The sequence below is a fragment of the Dicentrarchus labrax genome, unplaced genomic scaffold (genome assembly GCF_905237075.1).
Source record: "Dicentrarchus labrax unplaced genomic scaffold, dlabrax2021, whole genome shotgun sequence".
Taxonomy (NCBI): Eukaryota; Metazoa; Chordata; class Actinopteri; family Moronidae; genus Dicentrarchus; species Dicentrarchus labrax.
The window spans coordinates 1-26,509 of record NW_026136835.1 but is presented as its reverse complement, the minus strand read 5'-3'; the positions used below and the strand labels follow the sequence as shown (position 1 = coordinate 26,509).

Here is a 26,509-nt window from a genome sequence, read left to right as displayed (position 1 = left end):
TATTATCTGTTTCAACCAATCCTGTGCATATTTTGAATAATTTAAATAAATAGGCTATTAGCTATATATTTATGTTTTATGTATTAACTTAAGAGTAACTAGATTTTATATATTTCATCAAAGTTATCTTAAGAATAATTTCATCTTTGGTACCTGGAACAAAAGTTACTTGAAAGGAGAAGAAAACACGGTAGTTTGTATTGTGTATTTGTTGTGTTAGTTCAGTTTTTGTTTCACTTTAACACTAGAATTCATCTTGATGGCTCAATGCACTTGAAACCACTTCCTGTTTTCTGCTCTATAATTAACACCTCTTGCATTTTACTGTGACATTCTCCTTCCTGCTCTCAAGAATATAATTCTTGGTTTTATCTGCTATATAATAATTCCTTTTTTCTCATATTTTCCAATAAGTCTCCAAAACTTACTGTTCATAACATCATTTTTGGAATGTGTTCTGCATTGTGTCCTGTAACATTATGGATAAATGTAAGGTAGGCTGTTTTCTGACTAAGAAACTGCTTTAGTGTCATGATAAAATCTGAGAGCTGATCAGACAGAGACGCATTGCGGCAACTGGGTGAGCCTAAATGAAACTATGACAACATGACTCATGAATTCCCCCTTTTGCTCTCTCATCTACCAGTATCAAAACAAAAAGGAAGTAGTTAAGGCCACCTCTTAATTGATTTGATTGGCTGCCTGGGTCTTTTTCATAAACATAAATCATAAATGATCAAAAGAGTAAGTAAAAGTACTTCACCCTAAAATGTAATTCTTGAGCTTGCAATATACTCCGGTATTGCTGTGGTCCCCCCTCCCCAAGTTGCTTTAAAAGACAAAGCACTTCCTTATTTGCTGCATGTCAGAATGGAGACCATTTCGTATGTGTGTGCTGTTTTCCTGGTGTATCTGTGTCAACTGCAAGGTAAAACACACTTTTTATATTTAATTAATATTTTGTTTTATGTTCTGTAGAACTAAATCAGTGAAGAATGGAAGAAGTGGAATATAGATCATAGGGTGAGGATAATTGACCATTATCATCTCAACTGGTGTAATTACTTAATTAAATAAATAAATATATAAATGTAAATTAATTAATTAAAATTGGAATTAAATACATAAATGTATCATTAATTCATTCAAATACCGATTCATTTTATTTAAAAAACATATATAATTATTTCACTATTTATTTAATTGTTTCATGGTCCTGTGTTGCAGTGCTTCATTAATTACTTTTATCTGTCAAACTCGCCCCAATTTTAATTAATTAATGACACATTAGTAATTATTTCATATAATAAAGTGTTTTTGATAGCATATAGCAATAGCATATGATAATTGAAGCAGTCTGAGTTAGCTAAATCAAGTGGATTATTTATTTTAATTGATAGTGACAGGAAAGGGGGGGCTGCAGGTCGGATTCGAACACTAGGCCAGTGCAGCAAGGACTCAGCCTTGTGTGGAAACAGGGTACATGGGGCACCGGTTTCTCCGGGCGCCCGTAAAAGGTAGTCCTTTTTGTAAGAAGTTTAAGTTACTGTACTGTGTAAGATTAGATTAGAAACAAAATACAAAGCAGTTTAAACCTTGCTGTACTGTATATGATGGATTACAGTACATCTTGTAAGATTGAAACTTCCTTATAACCAAGTGAGATACACAAACAAAGAATTAGGCTACAGTAATCCCAGCAGTTGTTGAAATGAAACATATAATGCAAACTGATATTACATTGTAATGTGGAAGAAGAGAGACTCTCATTGTCCATATTTGCAGAAGTGTTGCTGCACTTATAACTGCTGCTTACCCATTTCCTTAGTGGTTTGATCAGTGTTAGACCGTTCATGGGCTGTGTTCACACAGTTTCCACCTACACTTTTCTTTGTATAGTGTTCATGAAAAATCGAATGCCATATACGTATATGTACACTGAACAAAATTATAAACACTTTTGTTTTTGCCCCCATTCGTCATGAGCTGAACTCAAAGATCTAAGACTTTCTCTATGCACACAAAAGGCCTATTTCTTTTAAATATTGTTCACAAATCTGTCAAAATCTGTGTAAGTGAGCACTTCTCCTTTGCCGAGATAATCCATCCACCTCACAGGTGTGGCATATCAAGATGCTGATCAGACAGTATGGGTATTGCACAGGTGTGCCTTAGGCTGGCCACAGTAAAAGGCCACTCGAAAATGTGCAGTTTCACTGTATTAGGGGGTCAGGGGGGTCCAGAAACCAGTCAGTATCTGGTGTGACCACCATTTGCCTCACGCAGTGCAACACATCTCCTTCGCATAGAGTTGATCAGGTTTTTGATTGTGGCCTGTGGAACGTTGGTCCACTCATCTTCAATGGCTGTGCGAAGTTGCTGGATATTGGCAGGACCTGGAACACGCTGTCGTATACGCCGATCCAGAGCATCCCAAACATGCTCAATGGTTGACATGTCCGGTGAGTATGCTGGCCATGCAAGAACTGGGATGTTTTCAGCTTCCAGGAATTGTGTACAGATCCTTGCAACATGGGGCCTTGCATTATCATGCTGCAACATGAGGTGATGGTCGTGGATGAATGGCACAACAATGGGCCTCAGGATCTCAACACGGTTACTCTGTGCATTCAAAATGCCATCAATAAAATGCACCTGTGTTCGTTGTCCATAACACACGTCTGCCCATACCATAACCCCACCGCCTCCATGGGCCACTCGATCCACAACGTTGACATCAGCAAACTGCTCATCTGCCCTGTACAGTGAAAACCGGGATTCATCCGTGAAGAGAACACCTCTTCAAAGTGCCAGACGCCAGTGAGCATTTGCCCACTCAAGTCGGTTACTGACGACAAACTGCAGTCTGGTAGAGACCCCGATGAGGACGACAAGCATGCAGATGAGCTTTCCTGAGACGGTTCCTGACAGTTTGTGCAGAAATTCTTTGGTTATGCAAACCTATTGTTGCAGCAGCTGTCCGGGTGGCTGGTCTCAGACAATCTTGGGGGTGAAGATGCTGGATGTGGAGGTCCTGGGCTTGTGTGGTTACACGTGATCTGCGGTTGTGAGGCCGGGTTGGATGTACTGCCAAATTCTCTGAAACGCCTTTGGAGACTGCTTATGGTAGAGAAATTAACATTCAATTCACGGGCAACAGCTCTGGTGGACATTCCTGCAGTCAGCATGCCAATTGCACGCTACCTAAAAACTTGCAACATCTGTGGCATTGTGCTGTGTGATGGAACTGCACATTTTCGAGTGTTTTTTTATTGTGGCCAGCCTAAGTATGTATACATGTATATCTGTTCAGTCATCATGTTATATATACATATCATATTTTTCTTATACTATTATAAATATTATTAATATTATCATTATATACTGTTATTATTATATAGTGTTATTAACAATAACACTACCATCAGGTCATCAGTACTATTACCACCATCTTGCAACTAAAAACTAAAAACTTTGCACCTTACCTACCTTTTTATCTTTTTTTTATATTTTCTAAGTATTCTATTGTTGTATTTTATTCTATTGTATTTTATTGTATTTTAATGTACCTGGCCGCTATGATGACCCAATTTCCCTTCAGGGATTAATAAGGTCTATCTATCTATCTATCTATCTATCTATCTATCTATCTATCTATCTATCTATCTATCTATCTATCTATCTATCTATCTATCTATCTAAGGAACACCTGTGCAATACCCATGCTGTCTGATCAGCATCTTGATATGCCACATCTGTGAGGTGGATGGATTATCTTGGCAAAGGAGAAATGCTCACTAACACTCTCAAATATTGTTCAAATATATGGGCAGATTTTTGTGTCAGTAGAAACTGAATTTGAATAATTTAGAACTGAATCTGAATTGCTCAACTTGAATAACTGTATTGAAAAACTGAATCTGAATAGCATAATTTGAATTTGAATTTATCAGTTTGAAACTGAATTCCAATAAACTTGAAACTGAATATAATATCATGAATCTGAATTCACTTGCAACTGAAACTGTATTTGAGCCTCACTAAAAATTCAACTTTTTATGTACTTTCAGTTCTCTCAATTCAATTTCAATCCACAAGATTCAGGTCAAGGTCGTTCAGTAAGAGCAATTGAGTGCAGATACACAGAGCTCCTTTTGGCCAAGCAGCCCGTTTGTTTTTGACCATTTCCTGGACCTGTAGCAGAGATGTAACATTAGACACCAGTGGGGGGAGTCACTCTAGCTTGATTGACAGGTTGCCACAGACTTGTCAATCATAAGGTAGCCCCACCCTAAAGCATACCCTGCTTTATCGTCTATTTTCCTCTAAATTGGATCGGAAGTTACACCTTTAAATGAACATCATGCTGTGTTTAAAAGGACTTGAAACTGACGATTAAGATCAAAAACTCATAAGAAAAATGTTTAATGAGATAACAGTCAGGTGGGAAACTTATTTTGTCATTATTTCTGATGGAACTGAGCTTCTTTATCCAGTGAAGTCGCCCTCTGCTGGCTGTTGGAAAGAATGCAGGCTTACTCTGCACTCAATTGCTTCTTCCTCAAGGACCTTGACCTGTCTGTGACCTTAAAAGTGAATCTTGTGGATTGAAATTGAATTGAGAGGACTGAAAGTACATAAAAAGTTGAATTTTAGGTGAGGCTCAAATGCAGTTTCAGTTGCAAGTGAATTCAGATTCATAATATTATATTCAGTTTCAAGTTTATTGGAATTCAGTTTCAAACTAATACATTCAAATTCAAATTATGCTATTCAGATTCAGTTTTTCAATGCAATTATTCAAGTTGAGCAATTCAGATTCACTTCTAAATGATTCAAATTCAGTTTCTACTGACACAAAAATCAGCCCATAGAAATAGGCCTTTTTTGTACATAGAGAAAGTCTTAGATCTTTGAGTTCAGCTCATTCAGAATGGGGGCAAAAACAAAAGTGCTGCGTTTATAATTTTGTTCAGTGTAGTTAAACATAAATGTGAAAAGTGGTTACCCGAAAGCACACAAATATTGTTTTTTTTATCTAAGAGAGGGCAACAGAAAGTGTAGCGGAAAGATACCTCCCTCCAAGCATCACTGCAGTTGAGACATATGTGAGACGTACGTCTCAATTTGTTAACATGGTGGCAAAATAAAAATCAACAAGACGCAGACACGGTCCTTGTGAACCACAGGGAATTGTGTTGGGGAACAGCTGCAGCAAACACGACTGGCTCAGACCAAGGGTTAAATATAAAAGCATATGATTTATTAATTAAAAAATGTCAATATTTTGCACTCAGGTGTCCATACAGTCTTTGCAGGTTGTAGGTTTTCTGACAGGAGCCTCCAACGCAATAAGGAATTTAAGGCAGTCACAGAAGTACACCTTCACCTATTGTTACAGATTCCTACCTGGGTATTTACATGCTCTGCTTATCAGCAGGTGTTTTGTTCTACTATAGTGGCTTCTCAAACATAAGTAAAAAGAACATAACACAGCAATACAAACAAAATAACAAGTTACGCAAGTAAATATGCACAAATAATACACGAGTATATATAATAATACAAGAATAACTCCAAACCACAACACTAACCAAACCAAACCTACTATGCAGACTAGAATAGCTGAGCTGTAAGGGAAATGTTTCTGTGTGCACATTTGTGCCAATTATTTATTTCATTACCTGTAGCAAGCAGTTTTATTCTGGAGTAGTTTTGAAGAACTGACTTTTCTAAACACAAATGGAACTATATAAAGTCTTTCAGTGCCTTTAAAGACAACTCATATGACAGCAACAACATTTTGTATCTGTGTGGTTAGTGTAAGGTGACTAAAACAGCTTTGCTAAGGTTAGGGTTAGATAGTGGTTAAATGAAACATTTTCCATTAGAATAATTTAAAAGGGCTATAAACAGGCACATGGTCCTTATTTAAAATCCATCTTTCTGTGTGGAGTTTGCATGTTTTCCTTGTGTTTGTAGTTTATTTTATTTTATTTATTTTATTTTTGTTGAATTGCATGTGAATGAGTGAAAAGTAATGTGGGTAAAATAAAGTCCCCAGTTTTCCAAAAGAGACTGAATGGACTGTTATGTTGAAAATAAAAATAAAAACTTTATGTAACATCTTACTTTCATTGGACCTTTGTTAAACTCCTCTATATCAATTCAAGGCACTTTTAAAGACATTTTCCAACCCTTGATGAACCATGATAAGCTGAAGGTGCTTCTTCATTTCAACAGATGATCCAGTTAGTTAGACATATAGTAGGAATGGACTAACATTCAGTATTGACCAAATAATCATATATTGTGTGTAATTATTATTGTATTATATGTGTTTTTACAGGGTCCAGTGCTGAGACTCCTGTGTTTGTGCAGAAGGGAAATGATGTTCTTCTGAATGTCGAGAAAGCTGATGTTGTTCAGGACATTTTTTCTGTTGTGTGGAAGCTTAATGAAAAGGATGTTTTAATAAGATTTTCACCTGGTAGAGAACCAATAGTCCTCTCTAATTACACTGGAAGAGTTGAGTTTTCTGTCAATAATTATTCTCTGAAAGTGAAGAATCTACAAGAGACAGACAGTGGAGTTTATACTGCACGAGTGACAAGGGATATAGAGGAACTAACTGAATACAATGTCACAGTTCAAGGTAGGTTTGTGAACATTTCAGACACTAATAGAGAGTTTCTGCTGTCATGTTTCTAAAACATTTCACACAAACCTTCCATCCTCAGATGCAGTGTCTCCAGTTAAACTGAAGGTGGACTCTGTGTCCAGAAGCTCAGACTCCTGTAACCTCACTGTGACCTGCAATACACAGGACTCTCACATCAACAGCACTATTAGATGTGACACCAAAACCTGCAGTCAGGAGGGAGGAGAGCAATCAGAGGTCACAACATCTGGTGCTTCTCTCCATGTCTACCTGGTGAATCACTCAATCATTTGTAACCATAGCAACCAGGTCAGCTGGACCAAAGACATTGAAATGACTGAACATTTCTGCACTCAACATGATGGTAATACTGAAAAACAAAATGACTAATTGATAATAATGCACAGATTGGAATTAGATTTAACTGACTGTAAGAATTTTGTTTTTAAAGTAAATAAGTTATGAACATGAATAATCCACCCTGTGTGGCTGAAGGGTTGAAATACAAACTAAAGTAGAAAGTACAGAAAGGAAGAGAGTTCTGGTGGCCAAAATTACCTCACTGAGTTGAACAATTAAGTGTAGAATTTTCGGTGCAAAACAAAAGTATGTTTGTTTTCATCTAAACATTACCTATTACTGTAAACCACTGTACACAGTATTTATGTTGTTTGACTTAAGCCAGGCATCATTTTCATACAGTGTCACAGTTCAAGGTAGGTTTGTGAACATTTCAGACACTAATAGAGAGTTTCTGCTGCCATGTTTCTAAAACATTTCACACAAACCTTCCATCCTCAGATGCAGTGTCTCCAGTTGAACTGAAGGTGGACTCTGTGTCCAACAGCTCAGACTCCTGTAACCTCACTGTGACCTGCAGTACACAGGACTCTCACATCAGCAGCACTTTTAGATGTGACACCAAAACCTGCAGTCAGGAGGGAGGAGAGCAATCAAGGGTCACAACATCTGGGGCTTCTCTCCATGTCTACCTGGTGGATGGCTCAATCATTTGTAACCATGGCAACCAGGTCAACTGGACCAAAGACATTGAAATGACTGAACATCTCTGCCCTCAACATGCTGGTAAGACTGAAAGACAAACCCCTTGCTGATAATAATGTACAGTTTGGAATTATATTTAACTGATTGTAAGCGTTTTGTTTTTAAAGTAAATAAGTAATAAACATGAATAATCCACCCTGTGTGGCTGAAGGGTTGAAATACAAACTACAGTAGAAAGTACAGAAAGGAAGAGAGTTCTGGTGGCCAAAATGGCTTCACTGAGTTGAACAATTAAGTGTAGAATTTTCGGTGCAAAACAAAAGTATGTTTGTTTTCATCTAAACATTACCATGACTAAAGCCAGGCATCATTTTATTTTTTATTAAAAAATTTTCGATTTTCTAGATTTTCTAATCTGGCTTTTGTTTTTCTTTCCAGTTGCTGAACAACCCCACAACAACATCATTGCCATTGTCATTGTCATGGTGCCTGTTGCAATTGTTTTTATCATCATTGTTGCTGCGTTTTTTTATCTTCGAAAGAGAAGAACATGTCCAGGTGTGCATTTTAATATTGAATTGCAAAATAAAATCTATAAATGCTATTTGTTTATCATCTATATACACTCTCCCTTTATTAGAAAATGAAATTACAGGAATCATATAATTAACCCTTCATACAGTTCACAGTATGGGAATACACAATTGTTCACTCTTTACCATAGTCATTCTTATATGTAGTTGTTTTTTTATGTGATTATTGCTTATTACAAATTAGTCAATTACCAGAACTGATTTTTCACTGTAGAAAAACGAGACAATCCTAGAGTTAGTACGATCTTGGTTTAGCCCATTTACTCTTAGCATCTCGTGGCCAGATCTCAGGTGAGATCCCAGGGGGAGGAAATGGGACATCAGCTCTAGGAATCACTGGCATCACAATAAATACAAATCCTAAACATAGAAGCTTTAAAGTGTGCTGCTGTGTGGAGTTATTTAGACACATCCAAAATCTGGAATCAATGTATAGATGCAGCTAAAGTTATATAAATGTATTGTGGTTAAATAGTAGAAGTAAAGCTCTCAAAATGAAACGTAAATTAAAGCAACACGTTTTATTTATGACCTGCAGATAAACGAGAGAACACCGAAAATACCATATATGCAGTTCCAGAGGTAAGTCACATTTTTTTTAGCATCACATAATTAACCAGACAAACCAGGGAACAGAATTTTTCAGATTTTAAATTATTAGCAATTGTGACTGGATTTGAGGAAACAGGCCAAATAAAGAAATGTTTTCAGAATCAAAAGTTGGAGCCTCACATACTTCTATTGGCTACCCCTGTCCGCTCCAGTCACTATACATTTTACTGTCAAGGTGGTGATATTTACTGTACATGACCTGTGACTCCTCGCGACTGACTTCTGCATCTACCTGCTGTTCCAGGTCGTGTTGCTTTCTCCCACATGCACACGTCACTGGTTGTTCTGCTTCCTTGTGCTCAAATGTCCTGCTTCTGACCAGATAAACCTGATGATGCACCATCCACTCAAACTGCACTGTGTTTCTTTATTCTGCTCACGTGTTGTTTGCTTGTCTTTAATTATAGTTTTTGATGCAGTTTTAGAAACAAAAGCTCAATTTCTGAGAATACTGTAAGTGCCACAAACACTAAAACAGCAAATACATGTTCCAAAAGGTGTTGTGTTCTCAAAACTCTTCATACAATTATTAATTAAGAAAAAAGAGCCAATACTGCAACAATTTCTTTTACTTTAAGTCCTGTATTTTCTTCTCTGTTTGCTTCTGTTTGTTGGCTCACATTAGGCAACACAGGCAATGTGACTTCATACTGAGCCACAGATGTTGTACTTCTGCATATTCTTACACACTGAATGTTGAGAATATTGTGAGCAGAAGACTCTTTTGTGAAATCTGCACTCAAGAAGAGAAATTGTGTAATTTTTTATAAATGCAACGTACTGCATGTGTTGTCAAAGCCGTGTGAATGCTTTCTTTATTTGCTTGAGTTCTAGTTTCTGTGTGTTGTAATTGTCACATCTTTTTGGACACAGTGAAATAATGTTCAGTGCCTTACTGCTCTTGATGAAAAATGCCTAAAAATGTGTTTTACAGCTGTTTTATACATTTTAGATAAAATCACAAATTGATTATAATGTTATGAAAATCATTCTTCTCACTTTTGTGGCCTATTATACATTTTGTAGTTTTTGATGGATATCTGTTAATAGTGAGATTACCTCACATGTTTATGCAGTATAACAACACCATTAGAAATACAGTGTAAAGTAAAAATAGCATCAACAACAACAACAACCTTTACTTTAACCTTTAAAAATGTTGTATGTTATGTATTTTGCAGATGGAAACTGTGGCCCAGCCTCCAAATCCAACTATTGATGCTTCAGATCCTTCTACACTGTACTCCTTGGTGGGAACTCACACTGGACCGACTGAGACTAGAGGCAACACTTTACCAGAGAGCTTGTATGCTGAGGTAGAAAATACTGCCAGGTCCTGAAACAGTTCATCAAGAAGTGTCCACATACTGCAGTTTCCTGTTTGTATGCTGGTGACACTGGATGCACCCACCGTTACACCTTGTACAGTATGTATCATAGTTTACATACAGAGAGTTGAAATTTCCACTTATGTGACCTGTTCTACTTTAAACCGAATAAGGAAATGTTACTAAGCATCACACACATTCAGAAGTTCCTCTTTAAATTCATCATTAGGTCCTATATGAATTCAAACCTCATGAAGAGCCGTTTTAGTATCAATTATGGAAGGAAGCCTCAGCTTGGGGACCTGGGGATCACTGCAGATCGTTTAAAAGCTTCAGAACAATTATATTATGTATATATTTGTATTTTTGTTATATTCTTTGTAAATTATATGTCATTGTTTACAATACTTAATAAACTTTTGTTATGTAGATTAGTTTGAAGCTTGTATATTGACAACCAAAGACAATTGGAACAGAATTCAATGTAAATAATTTCCTGTCAGGGATATTATTCTAGGTACTTGAATAGTTTATTGTTTATAAAAACAGACAAATATTAATACAAAATATTCAACTGAAAATCCCATTTAAAATCAAATGCTTTATCCTTGTAGAGTTGAAAAACATTTCAATAATTGTTCCGCTCAGTTCATAATTGTTATTCATTGTTGTTGTGCATTCAGTGTATCAATGGTCCCTCCGATGACTCTGACGAGCTCTGATCGATTTCTTGCTGAAAAACTCAAAATATTAGATTCAGATTGGATTAAACTTTATTGTCATTGTCATTGTGCACAAGTACTGAGACAATGAAATGCAGTTTAACAGTATAAAGTAAGTAAAAAGAGATCAGTGACACAAGATCTTTTGACTTCATAAATTCATAAAAGATAATTTTACAGCTTTAACTCGTGTCCAATAATGGTGTATGTACCAGACAGTGCTTTGCTTAGTTAAAGAAAAAGATTAAATATTGTCAATTATCAGTGTTTTGCTCACATTAACATTGCATTTTATTAAATGTACAGATATTAAATAAATTGTATGCTGTTGTTCCTTTTTCAATATAATATAAAAGCATTTTCTATCATGGTCATCTCTGTACAATCATTTTATTTACAAATGTAGCGCAGTCATTATTGGGTAGAGTAAATGGGTAATCAAGAAAAATAACAGCACTTGTTTTTTTTCATTTCCCTTCTGAAACATTTTTTTACAAATATTTTAAGATTGTAGACTTGGACATGCACAGTTCGAATAAAACAGGGACTCACTCACTCATAAAACAACTGCTCTATAATTCTGCTAATGGTTAGAATTTTGCGTTATTCTCAACATTTTCAGTGAATGTATTTGTTTATATGCTTTGTATATGTTGACATGTCAAAATAAAGTTAAGGAATTGGTTGGTAGAGAATTGTTTATTTGTGCTTCTTGAGCCTCTCCATGATATGAACACTGATGACGACAGACACCATGATGATCAGACCGACAGAGAACACGACTGTCTTCACCAGACACACAGAGATACCAGCAGAGACACACTCTGAACCTGAAACACAACAAAACAGCTAGTTTAATTACAAAACTGATCTACACTGTGACACTACAGCAACAGGAGTGGAAGCAATTAAACTGAGTCATTTAATTCTTGTTATCAATTTTCAGTTCAATTCAATTCAGTCCAAATGGGATTAATTGGCATAAACAGACATTTAAATTGAAATCAGTAAAATCAGAATCATAAATACTTTATATATAATTATAAACACAAATATATCTATATACTGATAAGTAAGAAAAAAAACGTTACTTCTTGCTGCATGTTGAGGGCAGAGATGTTCAGTCATTTTAATATCTTTGGTCCAGTTGACCTTGTTGCTATGGTTACAGATGATTGAGTTATTCACCAGGTAGACATGGAGAGAAGATGTTGTGAACTCTGATTGCTCTCCTCCCTCCTGACTGCAGGTTCTGGTGACACATCTAAAAGTGCTGCTGATGTGAGAGTCCTGTGTACTGCAGGTCACAGTGAGGTTACAGGAGTCTGAGCTTCTGGACACAGAGTCCACCTTCAGGTTAACTGGAGACACTGCATCTGAGGATGGAAGTTTGTGTGAAATGTTTTAGAAACATGACAGCAGAAACTCTCTATTAGTGTCTGAAATGTTCACAAACCTACCTTGAACTGTGACATTAGCAGTATAAACTCCACTGTCTGCCTCTTGTAGATTCTTCACTTTCAGAGAGTAATCATTCTCAGACAACTCAACTCTTCCAGTGTTAGCAGGGAGGACTGTTGGTTCTTTACTAGTTGAAAATATTATTGAATTTATTGAAGTTCCACACAACAGAAAAAACGTCCTGAAGAACATCAGCTTTCTTGAGATTCAGAAGAACATCATTTCCCTTCTGCACAAACACAGGAGTCACAGCACTGGACCCTGTAAAAACACACATAATAGCATAAAGTTACACACAATATATGATTATTTGGTCAATACTGAATGTTACTCCATTCCTAGTTCATGTCTAAAGCAGGCTTCATATTTCAACCAGTGACCATCATAGTGTTACATTAAGAAATTAAGTTTATCAAGGCTTGTTTTTCTACTGTTGCTCCTGTGGGAAAAAGTGCTTCACCATTCTTGTCTAAACTACCACAACTGCTTACTTAGCCTACTTAAAAACATTAAACTTTCTTCAACCTTTTCCTCCTTTTTTCCTCCTTCTCACCCACACTAATGTAGACCAACTTTGAGGCTTTGCTTCCTCTGCCCATGTGTCAAATAGGCTTTGAGCAAGACCTGAGTGTGTATATGAGAGAAACATGCAAGTCACTTTGGATCTCACATTATAATAACATTTACTTCAATATATTCAGTAGGCTCATTTCCCAGGTTGTACATCCTCTCCTTGCCCCCTCTCCTAGCATCTTAGAACAAGAATTTCGTTTTTTTCTGAGTTTAACATCAGAAAATTGCAGGTCATCCAGGATTTTATGTCCTTAAGACATGTTTGTAATTTAGATAATTGATTAATTTCATCGGGCTTGATTGATATAACTGCGTACTATCTGCATAACAGTGAAAGTTAATGGAGTGATTCCTAATAATGTTGCCTAAAGGGAGCATATATAAAGTAAATAGTATTGGTCCAAGTACAGAACCTTGTGGAACTCCATGACTAACTGTAGTATTTATTGAAGATTCATCGTTAACATATACAAACTGCGAGCGATCTGATAAATATGACTTATAGGGCTTAGCGGCCACATAAGTGGACAGCACTTTTTAGCTCTTATGTCCACAATTGTGTTCACTTTTGAATTGGGGGTGTTATGGTACGAATATGGGTACTTACACTACCATATGGTGGTGTCAGAAATTTCTATCACACTACGGTGCCAATTCAAAATGGCGAGAAAATTCAAGTGGTAGCTCCATACACAAACGTCGACCAGGTAAGAAGTTCTGTCATATTTCATGGCTTATTCTGATTTAGATACTTATAAAAGCCTTGTACATTTGTCATGACATGCAAATTTGAAAAAAAGTGTAAAAATAGCAACTTTGTAGGTCGCTAAACATGATGTACACATAAGTTTACTCATGGACTGATACTCCTCGAAACAGCTAATATGCTAGTAAACATGCACACATGTAAAATAAGAAAAACTCTGGTGCAGCTAAAAACTGTACATGGTCCCAATGAAATAAATAACAATTAAATCACTAAATACATACATACATACTTAAATTAGTTGGGTTGAAAATGTTAGTAAAAATGTGCACATGTAAATTAGCTTACAGCTAACTCTGGTGTAGCTAAAAAGCAGCATATTGTCCCATTGGAATAAATAACAAATAAATAACGCAAACCTACATACATAAATTAATTTGTATTTGATTTTGTCATGTTTTTATTTACGGAGCGTTTTTCTGTGCAAAGAGCATTGGAGCTACCCCCTTTTGGTCGTAAAATCAGCCGTCCCACTCGGGGCTCCTCACAGTACACCGAGCTAAACGAGGGTGAATGTACGACTCGCAAAACAAAGATGGCAGATATATTTTCTTTGTATTTGTACTAGGTTGGTCGTTTTAATGTCGATTTTAAATGCTCCTACACACTTGTTTACATTGCTGCTTTAGTCCGGTCACCAATTTATGCATTGCACGGTGTTGCTGTGCGTGCAATACAATGTAAAGTTTTGTTTTCTAGCTGGTTTGCTTAATAGGCTAATGTAGCTAACAATAACACTAACCTGCCACTGACCCTGGTGGCCCCTGGAGGCCCCTGGAGGCCCCTGGTTGCTCGAGACAAACGCCACAGCACTTGTTGACATTGAAATAGACGAAAATGGCAAAATATTATTGAAATGTAAGACTTGCAATAACGGAATTACTTGAAATGTTAGTGTTTCTGTAGAAAAACGTTTTTATTTCACATTGAGCTTGTTTAGATGAGCCACAAGCAATAACATGACAGATGCTGCACTGGTGGCGTCCATGTTCTTTCCGACTCGTAATGCCCAAAGACAAATGGAACTCTATAAGTGGTACAAGCCAGGCAATTACATCACGTTCTCGCGTCAGAGCAACTCGGGTGGGGGATTTACGAGACAAATGGATCGCACCATAAGTCACATTCCTCCTCCAACTCCTCTCCTCTCAGACTCTGTGAAGGTCAATCAATCAGGTGACCTCTGGGCCTCTGTAAGCAGGCCTGGTCCTTCAGTCCTCAGTGATCGCAGCCTTTAACATGTTCCCTTTTTTACATTACCAATTAGAGGTGGGCGATATATATCGTTTGCGATAATATCGTCATCGTTGTTTTGATGATGTGCAAATTTCATTATCGAGTATTTAAATTACTTCGCCAAAAATATTTAAACGCGCGCGGAAACTCCTCACATCCACTGAATACACGGTGCAGCAACGCTCTCTACAGCATGGCAGGATTCAGTCACATGACTAGTGATCACGTGACCTCTCACTAGCGTCCTCCTTGCAACAGTTTAGCAGCGCGTTGTGATGGTAGAGAGAAAGACTAAGAACAAGGCTGTCAAATGAATTATAATTTAGTTTAGGTTTAGGGTCCATTAAAACGCTCGAATCATATATAGCTGCTACTCCACCTCCTCGGCCAGTGCCTCGAGGAATGTGAGTATTAATATGACTGGGGGGGTGGATTCATTTAGGCTAACATACTCCTCGTGGGACAACCAGGTCTCAGTAAGACAAAGTAAATCAATATCATAATCTGATATTAATTCATTAACTAAAACAGCTTTAGAGGACAGAGACCTGATATTTAACAGCACACATTTCATTCTCTTATTTTGTGCTACTGAGGAGTTGGTTTTAATTTTTATTAGATTTTTATTAGATTTTTATGTTTAACTTTTTATTTCTTTCAATAATTTAGGTGGTCGGGGGACAGACACAGTCTCTATCGGGTTTTGGGTGGGTGACTGTTCTAAAGAAAGCGCAGAGAAGTATGTAAGACAGCAGCTCTGCTTCCTGGTCCCAACTCTGGACTGTCAGGTTTTAGAGATAAACTTCGCCATATTTCTAGATAAGAGAGCCGCTCCATCCAAAGTGGGATGGATGCCGTCTCTCCTAATCAGACCAGGTTTTGCCTAAAAAGGCTTCCAGTTATCAATGAAGCCCACATCGTTTTCTGGACACCACCTCGACAGCCAGCGGTGGAATGACGACATGCGGCTATACATGTCATCACTGGTCACATTGGGGAGGGGTCCAGAGAAAACTACGGAGTCCGACATAGTTTTAGCATACTTACACACCGACTCCACATTAATTTTAGTGACCTCCGATTGGCGTAAACGGGTGTCATTACCGCCGACGTGGATAACAATCTTACTGTATTTACGTTTAAATTTAGCCAGCAGTTCAGACAGCACATACAGGCTTTGCGTTGTAATCGTAAAATAAAATCTGAAGTCGTGGTTCTCAGTTCATAAATCACAATGAATTAATAACTTTTAATTAGACATCATTATTATCATTATCATTATCCTACCTGGTGCCTCAGTGCAGACCAGCAGTCCCAGTACCACAAATATTATAGAGTCTCTGACTGGTTTCTCTGTCGGACTACAATAAATAATGTGTTCTGTTTTGCTCTAACTGCTGTGTTTTTCCAGACAAACCAGACACAGTTTCACAATGTGAGCATGATGTGAAAAAGGTATCTCCTCTATTAAGAGTTCCTCGTTAAGCTGACTTCTTGATATCTGTTGATAGAGACCAAAAAAGAAACAGATCTGAATGTAAAAGTTCATGAAAAGATGATAAACAAGAGTAGTATTATCTGTTTTAATTAATCCTGTGCATATTTTGAATAATTTAAATAAATAGGCTATTAGCTATATATTTATGTTTTATGTATTCACTGTAGCTAGTTTTTATATATTTCATCAAAGTTAGTTTCATCGTTGGTACCTGGGACAAAAGTTGTTTGAAAGAAGAAGAAAATACTGTAGTTTGTACTGTGTATTTGTTGTATTAGTTCAATTTTTACTTCACTTTAACACTATTCATCTTGGTGGCTCACTGCACTTGAAACCACTTCCTGTCTTGTAGCTCTGTATTTAACACCTCTTCCATTTTTACTGTGACAAGGAAAAAAAAAAACCTGCAAATCAAAAGCCAGTTTTAATGAAGCCCATATATTTAATTGGATGATAAACTTTGCTTAGGACCAATAATATAAAACAAAAAGACGAATGCAAACTGAATGCAGTTCACGTGTTTATTTTAAAACAACATCTTACATGTCCTCCTTCTTGCTCTTGAGAATATAATTGTTGGTTTTATCTGCTCTCTGTCCCCCTTTCAGCACTTCACACTGAGAAGTCTGCTCTGAAATCATTGATGATCTGTGCTGTAGGCCAAAGGGTTTTGTCTCTCATGTGGAAACTGACTTTTAATTCAATTTTACATTTTACAACCATCAACAGGAAACTCTGGGTGCTGGTAAAAGGTCAGCAGCTGTTAGTAGGATGCTTAAATGTAGCCCACTGTCCCAGAATACATTTATATTTTAAAGTTACCAGTAGCAAAACAGAAAAAATAATTTTATAACATTGGTACTTTTCTGTAATACAATACATTCTGGTATGACTGCGATCCTCCTCCCCATGGCTGGAAGTTACTTTAACAGACAGAGCACTTCCTCATTTGTCACGTCAGAATGGATCCCATGTATATGTGTACTCTTTTCTTGGTGTATCTGTGTCAACTGCAAGGTAAAACACACTTTTTCTATTTCATATTTACTATTTTGTTTTTTGTATCGTTGAACTAAATCAGTGAAGTATGGGAGAAGAGGAATATAGTTCAGAGGGTGAGGATAATTAACCATTATCATCTCAAATGGTGTAATCACTTGGCTCATAACTCCAAAACAACTGCACACATTACCTCCCGGGGATCAATAAAGTGTAGGTAGTCTTTTTTTGTATGAAGTTTTGCCATTGTGTTACTACTGCTTCCCTGAAGTTTGGAAAAAACTTAACAGAGCATTTTTTACATAAACGTTACACCAGAAGGGGATTTCCTCACAGCCAATGTGAACAGGAAGGATTACCGTTAACATACGTTTCAAAAAAATTTAACGTGTATCCTAGGTATTTGTCTTTAACATCAAAAGATTAGATTGGAAACAAAATACCAAGCAGTTTAAACCTTGCTGTACTGTATATGATGGATTACAGTACATCTTGTAAGATTGGATCCTTATAACCAAGTGAGATACACAAACAAAGAATTAGGCTACAGTAATCCCAGCAGTTATTGAAATGAAACACACAATGCAAACTGATATTACATTGTAATGTGGAAGAAGAGAGACTCTCATTGTCCATATTTGTAGGAGAATTGCTGCTGCACTTATAACTCACAGGTGAACGGAATATAACTGCTGCTAACCCACTTCCTTTGTCTTTGGTCTGTTCATGGGCTGTGTTCACACAGTTTCCACATACAATTTTCTTTGTATAATGTTCATGAAAAATGAAATGCCATATTTGTATATGTAGTTTGAACATAAATGTGAAAAGTGGTAACCCGAAAGCACACACATATTGTTTTTTTACCCGAGAGAGCAAGCGAATGTCAAGCGGCCCTAAGCAATAAGGAATTTAAGGCAGTCAGGGAAGTACACCTTCACTTATTGTTCCCACCTGGCTATTTACATGCTCTGCTTATCTATAAGCTCTTACTGATTACATATAAGGCACTTCATGACCTTGCCCCCAGTTACATTTCAGATCTCCTTGTTCCTTATTCCACTCCTCGGCCTCTTCACTCCTCAAATTTAGGTCTTTTATCCATTCGCCGCTTTAACTGTAAAACTATAGGTGACTGTGCCTTTGCTGTTTTAGCCTCAACATTGTAGAATAGTCTTCCCCAATCGTTCTGATTTGCTGAATCCGTGGACTGTTTTAAGGCAAGCTTTCTTATAGATCTCCTCTTTGTTTGTTTACTTATCTCTGTCGTTTATCTTTTGATTTATTCTTTCCGCCTTGTTCTATCTTCCATATATTTGTATTTATATGCTCCCTATGTATGTATGATTGGGTATGGTTATGTATGTACACAACATTTTGTACCTCTATGTCTAGTGTTACCAACCCGCTGACTAAAACAGCTTTGCTAACATTCAGTATTGACCAAATCATCATAAATTGTGTATAATTTTTATTTTATTATGTGTGTTTTACAGGGTCCAGTGCTGTGACTCCTGTGTTTGTGCAGAAGGGAAATTATGTTTATCTGAATGTCACAAAAGCTGATGCTCTTCAGGACCCTTTTTCTGTTGTGTGGAACTTCAATAAAAAGGATGTTTTAGTAAGATTTTTACCTGGTAATAAACCAACAATTCTACCTGCTTACACTGGAAGAGTTGAGTTTTCTGTGAATGATTATTCTCTGAAAGTGAAGAATCTACAAGAGGCAGACAGTGGAGTTTATACTGCACGAGTGACAAGGGATAGAGAGGAAATAACTGAATACAACGTCACAGTTCAAGGTAGGTTTGTGAACATTTCAGACACTAATAGAGAGTTTCTGCTGTCATGTTTCTAACATAATAATGTGTCTGCAAAGGGGAGGGATATAAAATCTATTTTAATAATTGTATATATAATAATAATTTTATATTTCAGTGCAAACTGGTAAAATAAGCAATGATGAGTTAGTTTTTGAGCTAAATGGTGAATTTTCAGTTCAGCTGTAATATTAACATAAACAAGCTATCATTATTAACCTCTACCTGGGTGGCCTCGTAAAACTAAGACAAAGGTGGTATTTAAAATTGCTGGTTTAGAGATCTTTCGAAAGTGGCTAGTGATGTTTAGCTCCAGCCAGTAGGGTTTAATTGAATTCATTATTATTAAATTATTTATCTTACAGATGATACCAATAAACCTGTATGATTAAAACTGCAGTCTGTAAACAGTATTTATGTTGTTTGACTTAAACCAGGCATCATTTTCTAATCTGGCTTTTTTTTTCTGTACAGATTCTGGACCACTCCACAACGACATCAATGTCATTGTCATTGTGCTTGTTACTGTAACCCACTGGATGTGCTGAAGCCTCCCTACACACCCAGAGACTCTGCGTTTGTGTTTATGGTTGTGATAGGGTGTTTGCGTGGGGAGAGAAGAGAAGCACTGGAGACAGGAGTTCTGGATTGTGGCTGAGACCTGGAGACACTTTGTTGGCACACATTGACAGCTTTCACCTCTGGTCCTCTACACTGGCTGCTGGCTCCGTCACCCTTACACCCTTATAATATTTCTTACAAACTATATTCTAGTGCAAAGAAACAAATATTGTGTCAAAATAATGCTCTACAACTGAAAATGATAAATTACAGGAAGTGTAAATTAAATACGGCACTCTATGACTTCATAAAAATAAATTAAATGACTTAAAACAGCAAACTGAAAGAATCATGCTTCATCCTGCACTATTTCCACTGAACAGGTGCTCCATTCATGCACAGCAAGCTAGCCAACATTACAGCCAAGGTTTTCATACAAAAATACAAGTGTTCACTTCTTAAACCCACACCGAAATGTAAACTAACATGTAAATTAACACATCAGATGAACATAATGAATATATGGGTGATTTTAGTTAGGATATTTTAAAAGGATGCAGGCCGCCACTAACAACCAAAATGGCGTCCCGCACGGCATGAATAACCCAACTACGGTGTCGCGTAAGGGACCAACATCCACATTTGCTGTATTCACAGAGCAATAGAGGGCGCAACAGTGTCACCTTGTGGAGTATTTAGGCTACTACCTTACATTACCATTACAGTTCTCTGCATTATTGCAGTCTCTGTAGTTTGTTATCGTCAAAAGAGAAGAACATGTAAGTCCAAGTGTGCATTGTAACATAGAATTACAAAATAAAATCTATAAAATCCTATTTGTTTACATCCCCAGGGGGAAGGAAATGGGTTATCAGTGAACATTGCTGGTTGTCAAAGCACATTTTTTTTGATACAAGCTATTCCTACAACTATCAATCAGTATCAGTGTTGCATCACAATAAATAAAAATCCTAAATATGGAAGTGAAATATGAAGCTTTAAATCCAAAATTTGGACTCTCAAAATGAAATGTAAATTAAAGCAACATGTATTTTTTATGACCTGCAGACAAAATAAAGAACACCAAAAATACAGAGGTAAGTGTCAAGTTTTGAAACTGGATTTATTTATTTATTTATAGAAATATTTTCAAAATCAAAAGCTGGAGCCTCACATACTTCTATTGGCTACCCCTGTCCGCTCCAGTCACTATACATTTTACTGACAAGGTGGTCAGATTTACTGTACATGACCTGTGACTCCTCGCAACTAACTTCTGCATCTACCTGCTGTTCCAGGTCATGTTGCTTTCTCCCACATGCACACGTCACTGGTTATTCTGCTTCCTTGTGTTCAAATGTCCTGCTTCTGACCAGATAAACCTGATGATGCACCATCCACTCAATCTGCAATGTGTTTCTTTATTCTGCTCAAGTGTTGTTATTATAGTTTTACCATCATTTGATGCAGTTTTAGAAACAATTTCTGAGAATACTGTGACACAAACACTAAAACAGCAAATACATGTTCCAAAAGGTGTTGTGTTCTCAAAACTCTTCATACAATTATTAATTAAGAAAAAAAACATTAAGTCCTGTATTTTCTTCACTGCTTGCTTCTGTTTGTTGGCTCACATTAGGCAACACAGGCAACGTGACTTTATACTGAGCCACAAATGTTGTACTTCTGCTTACACACTGAATGATGAGAATATTGTGAGCAGAAGACTCTTTGGTGAATCTGCACTCAAGAAGAGAAAATGTGTAATTTCCATATATTTTCCATCTTTTTATAAATGCAATGTACTGCATGTGTTGTCAAAGCCGTGTGAATGCTTTCTTTATTTGCCACATCTTTTTGGACACAGTGAAACCATGTTCAGGGCCTTACTGCTCTTGATGAAAAATGCCTAAAATTCTGTTTTTACAGCTGTTTTATGTATTTCAGATAAAACTACAAATTGATTATAATGTTATGAAAATTATTCCTCTCACTTTTGTAGCCAATGATACAAAATATTGTAGTTTTTGATGGATATCTGTTAATAGTGAGATTACTTCACATGTTGATGCAGTATATCAACACCATTAGAAATACAGTGGAGAGTAAAAATAGCAACCTTTACTAAAAATGTTGTATATTATGTATTTTGCAGATGCAAGCTTTGGCCCAGCCTAATGGTGCTTCAGATCCTACACTGCCCTCCTTGGTGGTAACTGACACTGGACCGACTGAGACTAAAGTCGACCCCCTACCAGAGAGCTAGTATGCTCAGGTAGAAAAGCCTGCCAGCTCCTGAAACAGTTTTCACCACCTTCACACCTTGTACAGTATGTGTCCTAGTTTACATACAGAGAGTTGAAAAATAATTTAAATAATCTCCTGTAAGGGATATGCAGTATTATAGGTACTTGAATAGTTTATTGTTTCTAAAAACAGACTTCAACTGAAAATCCCATTTAAAATCAAATGATTTATCCTTGTAGAGTTGAAAAACATTTCAATAATTGTTCCGCTAAGTTCAGTTCATAATTGTTATTCATTGTTGTTGTCCATTCAGTGTATCAGTGGTCCCTCCGATGACTCTGATGAGCTCTGATCGATTTCTTGGTGAAAAACTCACAATATTAGATTCAGATTGGATTAAACTTTATTGTCATTGTCATTGTGTACAAGTATGAGACAATGAAATGCAGTTTAACAGTATAAAGTAAGTAAAAAGAGATCAGTCTCACAACATCTTTTGGCTTCATTAATTCATAAAAGATAATTATACAGCTTTAACTCGTGTCCAATAATGGTGTATGTACCAGAAAGTGCTTTACTTAGTTAAAGAAAAAGATAAAATATTGTCAATTATCAGTGTTTTGGTCACATTAACATTGCATTTTATTAAATGTTTATAAATCTTTCTGAGACCATTGTAAATAGGACCACAGTATTACATATAGTGTATTGCCCAAGGCTATTTATTGTATGCTGTTCTTTTTTCAATATAATATATAAGAATTTTCTATCATGGTCATCTCTGTACAATTATTTTATTTATAAAGGAAGCACAGTCATTATTGGGTATAATCAATGGGTAATCAAGAAAAATGAACTGCATTTGTTTTATTTTTTATTTCCCTCCTAAAACATTTGCAACGGCCAATTTTCACAAATATTTTATATCCTGTATTGGTTCCATCCACGTTTTCTGGCTTGCAGACTTCTACTTCCTCTACTTACATTTCTTGGTGTGTTACAGCCACCAACTGTCCGTCAGTGAAATAGCATGAAATCAGTGGCAGGAATGTGCAGACTTGGACATACACAATACAAACAAAACAGAGACTCACTCACTCATAAAACAACTGCTCCATAATGCTGCTAGTGATCAAAAACTCCACTGGGTTCCTTTAACTGAAGAATGTGAGATACATCTAATATTGCTCCACAATGGACATGGAAAGTTATTTTTCTAACCTTTTTGTATTATCCTCAACATTTTCAATGAATGTATTTGTTTACATGGTTTGTATATGTTGAGATGTCAAAATAAAGTGAAGAAATTGGTTTGGTAGAGAGAATTGTTTATTTGTGCTTCTTGAGTTTCTCCATGATATGAACACAGATGACGGCAGACACCATGATGATCAGCCCGACAGAGAACACGACAGTCTTCACCAGACACACAGAGATACCAGCAGAGACACACTCTGAACCTGAAACACAACAAAACAGCAAATTTCATTACAAAACTGATCTACACTGTGACACTACAACAACAGGAGTGGAAGCAACAAATCAGTTATTCTTCTCACTGTATTTGAATAACAGTTTGTGTACTTTGTAGTTGACTCCAGTACTGTAATTCCTACATTTCAAAATACATGCATAGCGCAGCTGAGTTTTTACAGACATTATTGTTAAAAACCATGATGATAGTTTTATGTTAATGATTGTTAATTTTACAGATATTTTTCAAACAATAACATTTAAGGTCTGGTCTATATGCTTAATGCATACTGTAATATAGTAACAGAGACAAATAGCACGTTCATTGGCAAAAACTAACATTGCATGGGTGGAAAGAAATGTGTCAGTTCATCATTTAACTGAGTCAATTCATTGTTGTTATCAATTTTCAATTCAATTCAGTTCAATTCAAATGGGCATAATTTGGCATAGGAAACAGGCGTTTAAATTGCAAAAGCAAATGCAAAATCAGAATCAGAAATACTTTATATAAACTTATAAACACAAATATGTCTATTTTCAGATTAGTAAGAAAAACTTCAAAGTAAAAAAAAACAAATGTAGAATAAATTCAGAATTTAAAAAACTTGTTTGATTCTTATTAACTACAATCTGTGCATTATTATCAGTTAGTTGTTTTTTATTTCAGTCTTACCAGCATGTAAAGGGCAGAAATGTTCAGCCATTTCAATGTCTTTGGTCCAGCTGACCTGGTTGCTATGGTTACAGATGATTGAGTGATTCACCAGGTAGACATGGAGAGAAGCACCAGATGTTGTGACCTCTGATTGCTCTCCTCCCTCCTGCCTGCAGGTTTTGGTGTCACATCTAAAAGTGCTGCTGATGTGAGAGTCCTGTGTACTGCAGGTCACAGTGAGGTTACAGGAGTCTGAGCTGTTGGACACAGAGTCCACCTTCAGGTTAACTGGAGACATTGCATCTGGGGATGGAAGGTTTGTGTGAAATGTTTTCGAAACATAACAGCAAAAACTCTCTATTAGTGTCTGAAATGTTAACAAACCTACCTTGAACTGTGACATTGTATTCAGCTAGTTCCTCTCTATCCCTTGTCACTCGTGCAGTATAAACTCCACTGTCTGCCTCTTGTAGATTCTTCACTTTCAGAGAGTAATCATTGACAGAAAACTCAACTCTTCCAGTGTAAGCAGGAGAGACTGTTGGTTCTCTACCGGGTGAAAATCTTACTAAAACATCCTTTTTATTGAAGGTCCACACAACAGCAAAAACATCCTGAATAACATCAGCTTTCATGACATTCAGAAGAACATCATTTCCCTTCTGCACAAACACAGGAGTCACAGCACTGGACCCTGTAAAAACACACATACCACAATAAAAATTATACACAATTCATGATTATCTGGTCAATACTGAATGTTACTCCATTCCTAGTTCATGTCTGAAGCAGGCTTTATATTTCAACCAGTGATCATCATAGTCACTTTGGACTTCACATTATGATAACATTTACTTCAATATGTTCAGTATCCTAAGGACTCTCTTATTTCCCAGTTTGTACATCCTCGCCCCCTCTCCTAGCATCTTAGTCCCTCTCACCAGAGATGAGAACGGAGGAAGCGAGGAGGAACACCGAGGAGAGAAGAGTCAAGGCAACAGGCATTTAACAAAATGATGTCCTTGTTTCAGAATCAACTACTGCACAGCTGCATCATCTTCCCATTATTTTCTTATAGACTACTGCTGTATTTTACTCTGTCAGGTGAGCATAACAGTGTTCATAACAGTAATTATATATTTACTGTTAATTCAATTCACAACTTGGAATAATGTGACAAGAATTCAGTCTATGGATGTCATAATAATGTTCCCTACTGCGCCAAACTCACTTTAGGAAACAGGACATCTTAACAATGCTTAACATGTCCGTAACAACAAGGTACTCTATCATAAGATAAAGTGTGTCAGATGTCCACAGTCTTCTTGTCAATTCAGCAACAATATAATCCATAAAGTTTCTAACTATTCTGTCCCCTGAACTCGGTACAGTATCATGAGAGGCAGACCATATTATTTCTCACTAAAATGCTGGTGTTGGATTAAATATATGCAGAATTAAACACAGACTCTGTTATTATGTGTGTGTTAGTATTTAAGGGATGTTGGCAATTACCATAGTAACTACCTGTATGAAGAACAATGAAAAGACTTCAGCACAGGAAACACCTGTGTATTCTCACATGAAATGATTGTATACTTCACTGCCCTATACCACTAAATCCTAAACTCTGGTCCTTCAAACAGTTTTTTCTTAAATTCTTCACAAAGAAGCAGGAAAATATTTATGAAATGACTCCATTTTGTGTTTCTTTCCTTTTAAATTCTTAGAAATCTGTCCCTGTCTTTAAATATATAATCATTTGGTTGATGTTTTGCATGGTTATACATACAAAGGAAGGCTCAATAATCTTCTCTTCCCAACTTCCTGATAAAATAGCACATTGTATCAGACAGCACATACAGGCTTTGTGTTGTAATCGTAAAATAAAATCTGAAGTAGTGGTATTCAGTTCATAAATCACAATAAAGAAGTCTGACCCTGCATTGCTCTATCTGTTAATAACTTTTCATTAGACAGTGTCATCATCCTACCTGGTGCCTCAGTGCAGACCAGCAGTCCCAGTATCACAAAGATAGACATTATAGAGTCTCTGACTGGTTTCCCTGTCGGACTACAGTAATGTATGTGTTCTGTTTTGCTCTAACAGACACACCACAGTGTATTTTTCCTTTCAAACCACACACAGTTTCACAATGTGAGCATGATGTGAAAAAGCTAACTTCTCTATTTAGAGTTTCTCTTCAAGCTCTTTGACTTCTTGGTATTTGTTGATAGAGACTGAAATGGAAACAGATCTGAATGTAAAAGTTTATGAAAAGATGATAAACAAGAG

The 26,509-nt window shown here is 36.6% G+C and overlaps 2 protein-coding genes, 2 long non-coding RNA genes and 1 pseudogene across 5 annotated transcripts; 3 read left to right on the top strand and 2 right to left on the bottom strand.

The window, feature by feature from the left end:
• Nucleotides 1-745: 745 nt before the first annotated feature.
• Nucleotides 746-10,564, top strand: LOC127360034 (CD48 antigen-like). Of its 2 annotated transcripts, none has more exons than XM_051394298.1 (7): nt 746-928; nt 6,350-6,655; nt 6,741-6,970; nt 7,693-7,747; nt 8,105-8,224; nt 8,798-8,841; nt 10,053-10,564. In XM_051394298.1, the coding sequence occupies exons 1-7, from the start codon at nt 871-873 to the stop codon at nt 10,209-10,211; spliced, it is 972 nt and encodes a 323-aa protein (XP_051250258.1). In that variant the 5' UTR covers nt 746-870; the 3' UTR covers nt 10,212-10,564. The 2 variants fall into 2 exon arrangements, with proteins under 2 accessions (XP_051250258.1, XP_051250256.1); XM_051394296.1 differs by having other exon boundaries at nt 747-928; nt 6,741-7,025; nt 7,463-7,747.
• A 1,037-nt stretch (nt 10,565-11,601) lies between these two features.
• On the bottom strand, nt 11,602-17,096 carry LOC127360033 (uncharacterized; annotated as a pseudogene).
• Nucleotides 17,097-19,085: 1,989 nt separating this feature from the next.
• LOC127360036 (uncharacterized) lies at nt 19,086-20,175 on the top strand. Its single transcript, XR_007883137.1, has 2 exons — nt 19,086-19,256; nt 19,749-20,175. It is a non-coding gene; the product is annotated as an uncharacterized LOC127360036 (long non-coding RNA).
• Nucleotides 20,176-20,944: 769 nt separating this feature from the next.
• LOC127360037 (uncharacterized) lies at nt 20,945-23,165 on the top strand. Its single transcript, XR_007883138.1, has 2 exons — nt 20,945-21,598; nt 21,991-23,165. It is a non-coding gene; the product is annotated as an uncharacterized LOC127360037 (long non-coding RNA).
• On the bottom strand, nt 22,468-26,310 carry LOC127360035 (SLAM family member 9-like). Its single transcript, XM_051394299.1, has 4 exons — nt 26,208-26,310; nt 24,602-24,907; nt 24,232-24,516; nt 22,468-23,542 (listed from the first exon to the last, which is right to left on the bottom strand). Exons 1-4 carry the CDS (start codon nt 26,254-26,256, stop codon nt 23,412-23,414), a joined length of 771 nt encoding a protein of 256 aa, XP_051250259.1. The 5' UTR covers nt 26,257-26,310; the 3' UTR covers nt 22,468-23,411.
• Nucleotides 26,311-26,509: the final 199 nt, after the last annotated feature.

What these genes read in the sequence shown, in the direction of transcription:
- LOC127360034 (XM_051394296.1), top strand. Translation starts at nt 871, where the DNA reads ATGGAGACCATTTCGTATGTGTGTGCTGTTTTCCTGGTGTATCTGTGT. An exon ending in GTATCTGTGTCAACTGCAAG is followed by an intron (nt 929 to 6,349) that starts GTAAAACACACT and finishes GTGTTTTTACAG; the next exon opens with GGTCCAGTGCTGAGACTCCT. An exon ending in TTTCTGCACTCAACATGATG is followed by an intron (nt 7,026 to 7,462) that starts GTAATACTGAAA and finishes TTCCATCCTCAG; the next exon opens with ATGCAGTGTCTCCAGTTGAA.
- LOC127360035 (XM_051394299.1), bottom strand. Translation starts at nt 26,256, where the DNA reads ATGTCTATCTTTGTGATACTGGGACTGCTGGTCTGCACTGAGGCACCA. An exon ending in GGTCTGCACTGAGGCACCAG is followed by an intron (nt 24,908 to 26,207) that starts GTAGGATGATGA and finishes GTGTTTTTACAG; the next exon opens with GGTCCAGTGCTGTGACTCCT. An exon ending in ATACAATGTCACAGTTCAAG is followed by an intron (nt 24,517 to 24,601) that starts GTAGGTTTGTTA and finishes TTCCATCCCCAG; the next exon opens with ATGCAATGTCTCCAGTTAAC.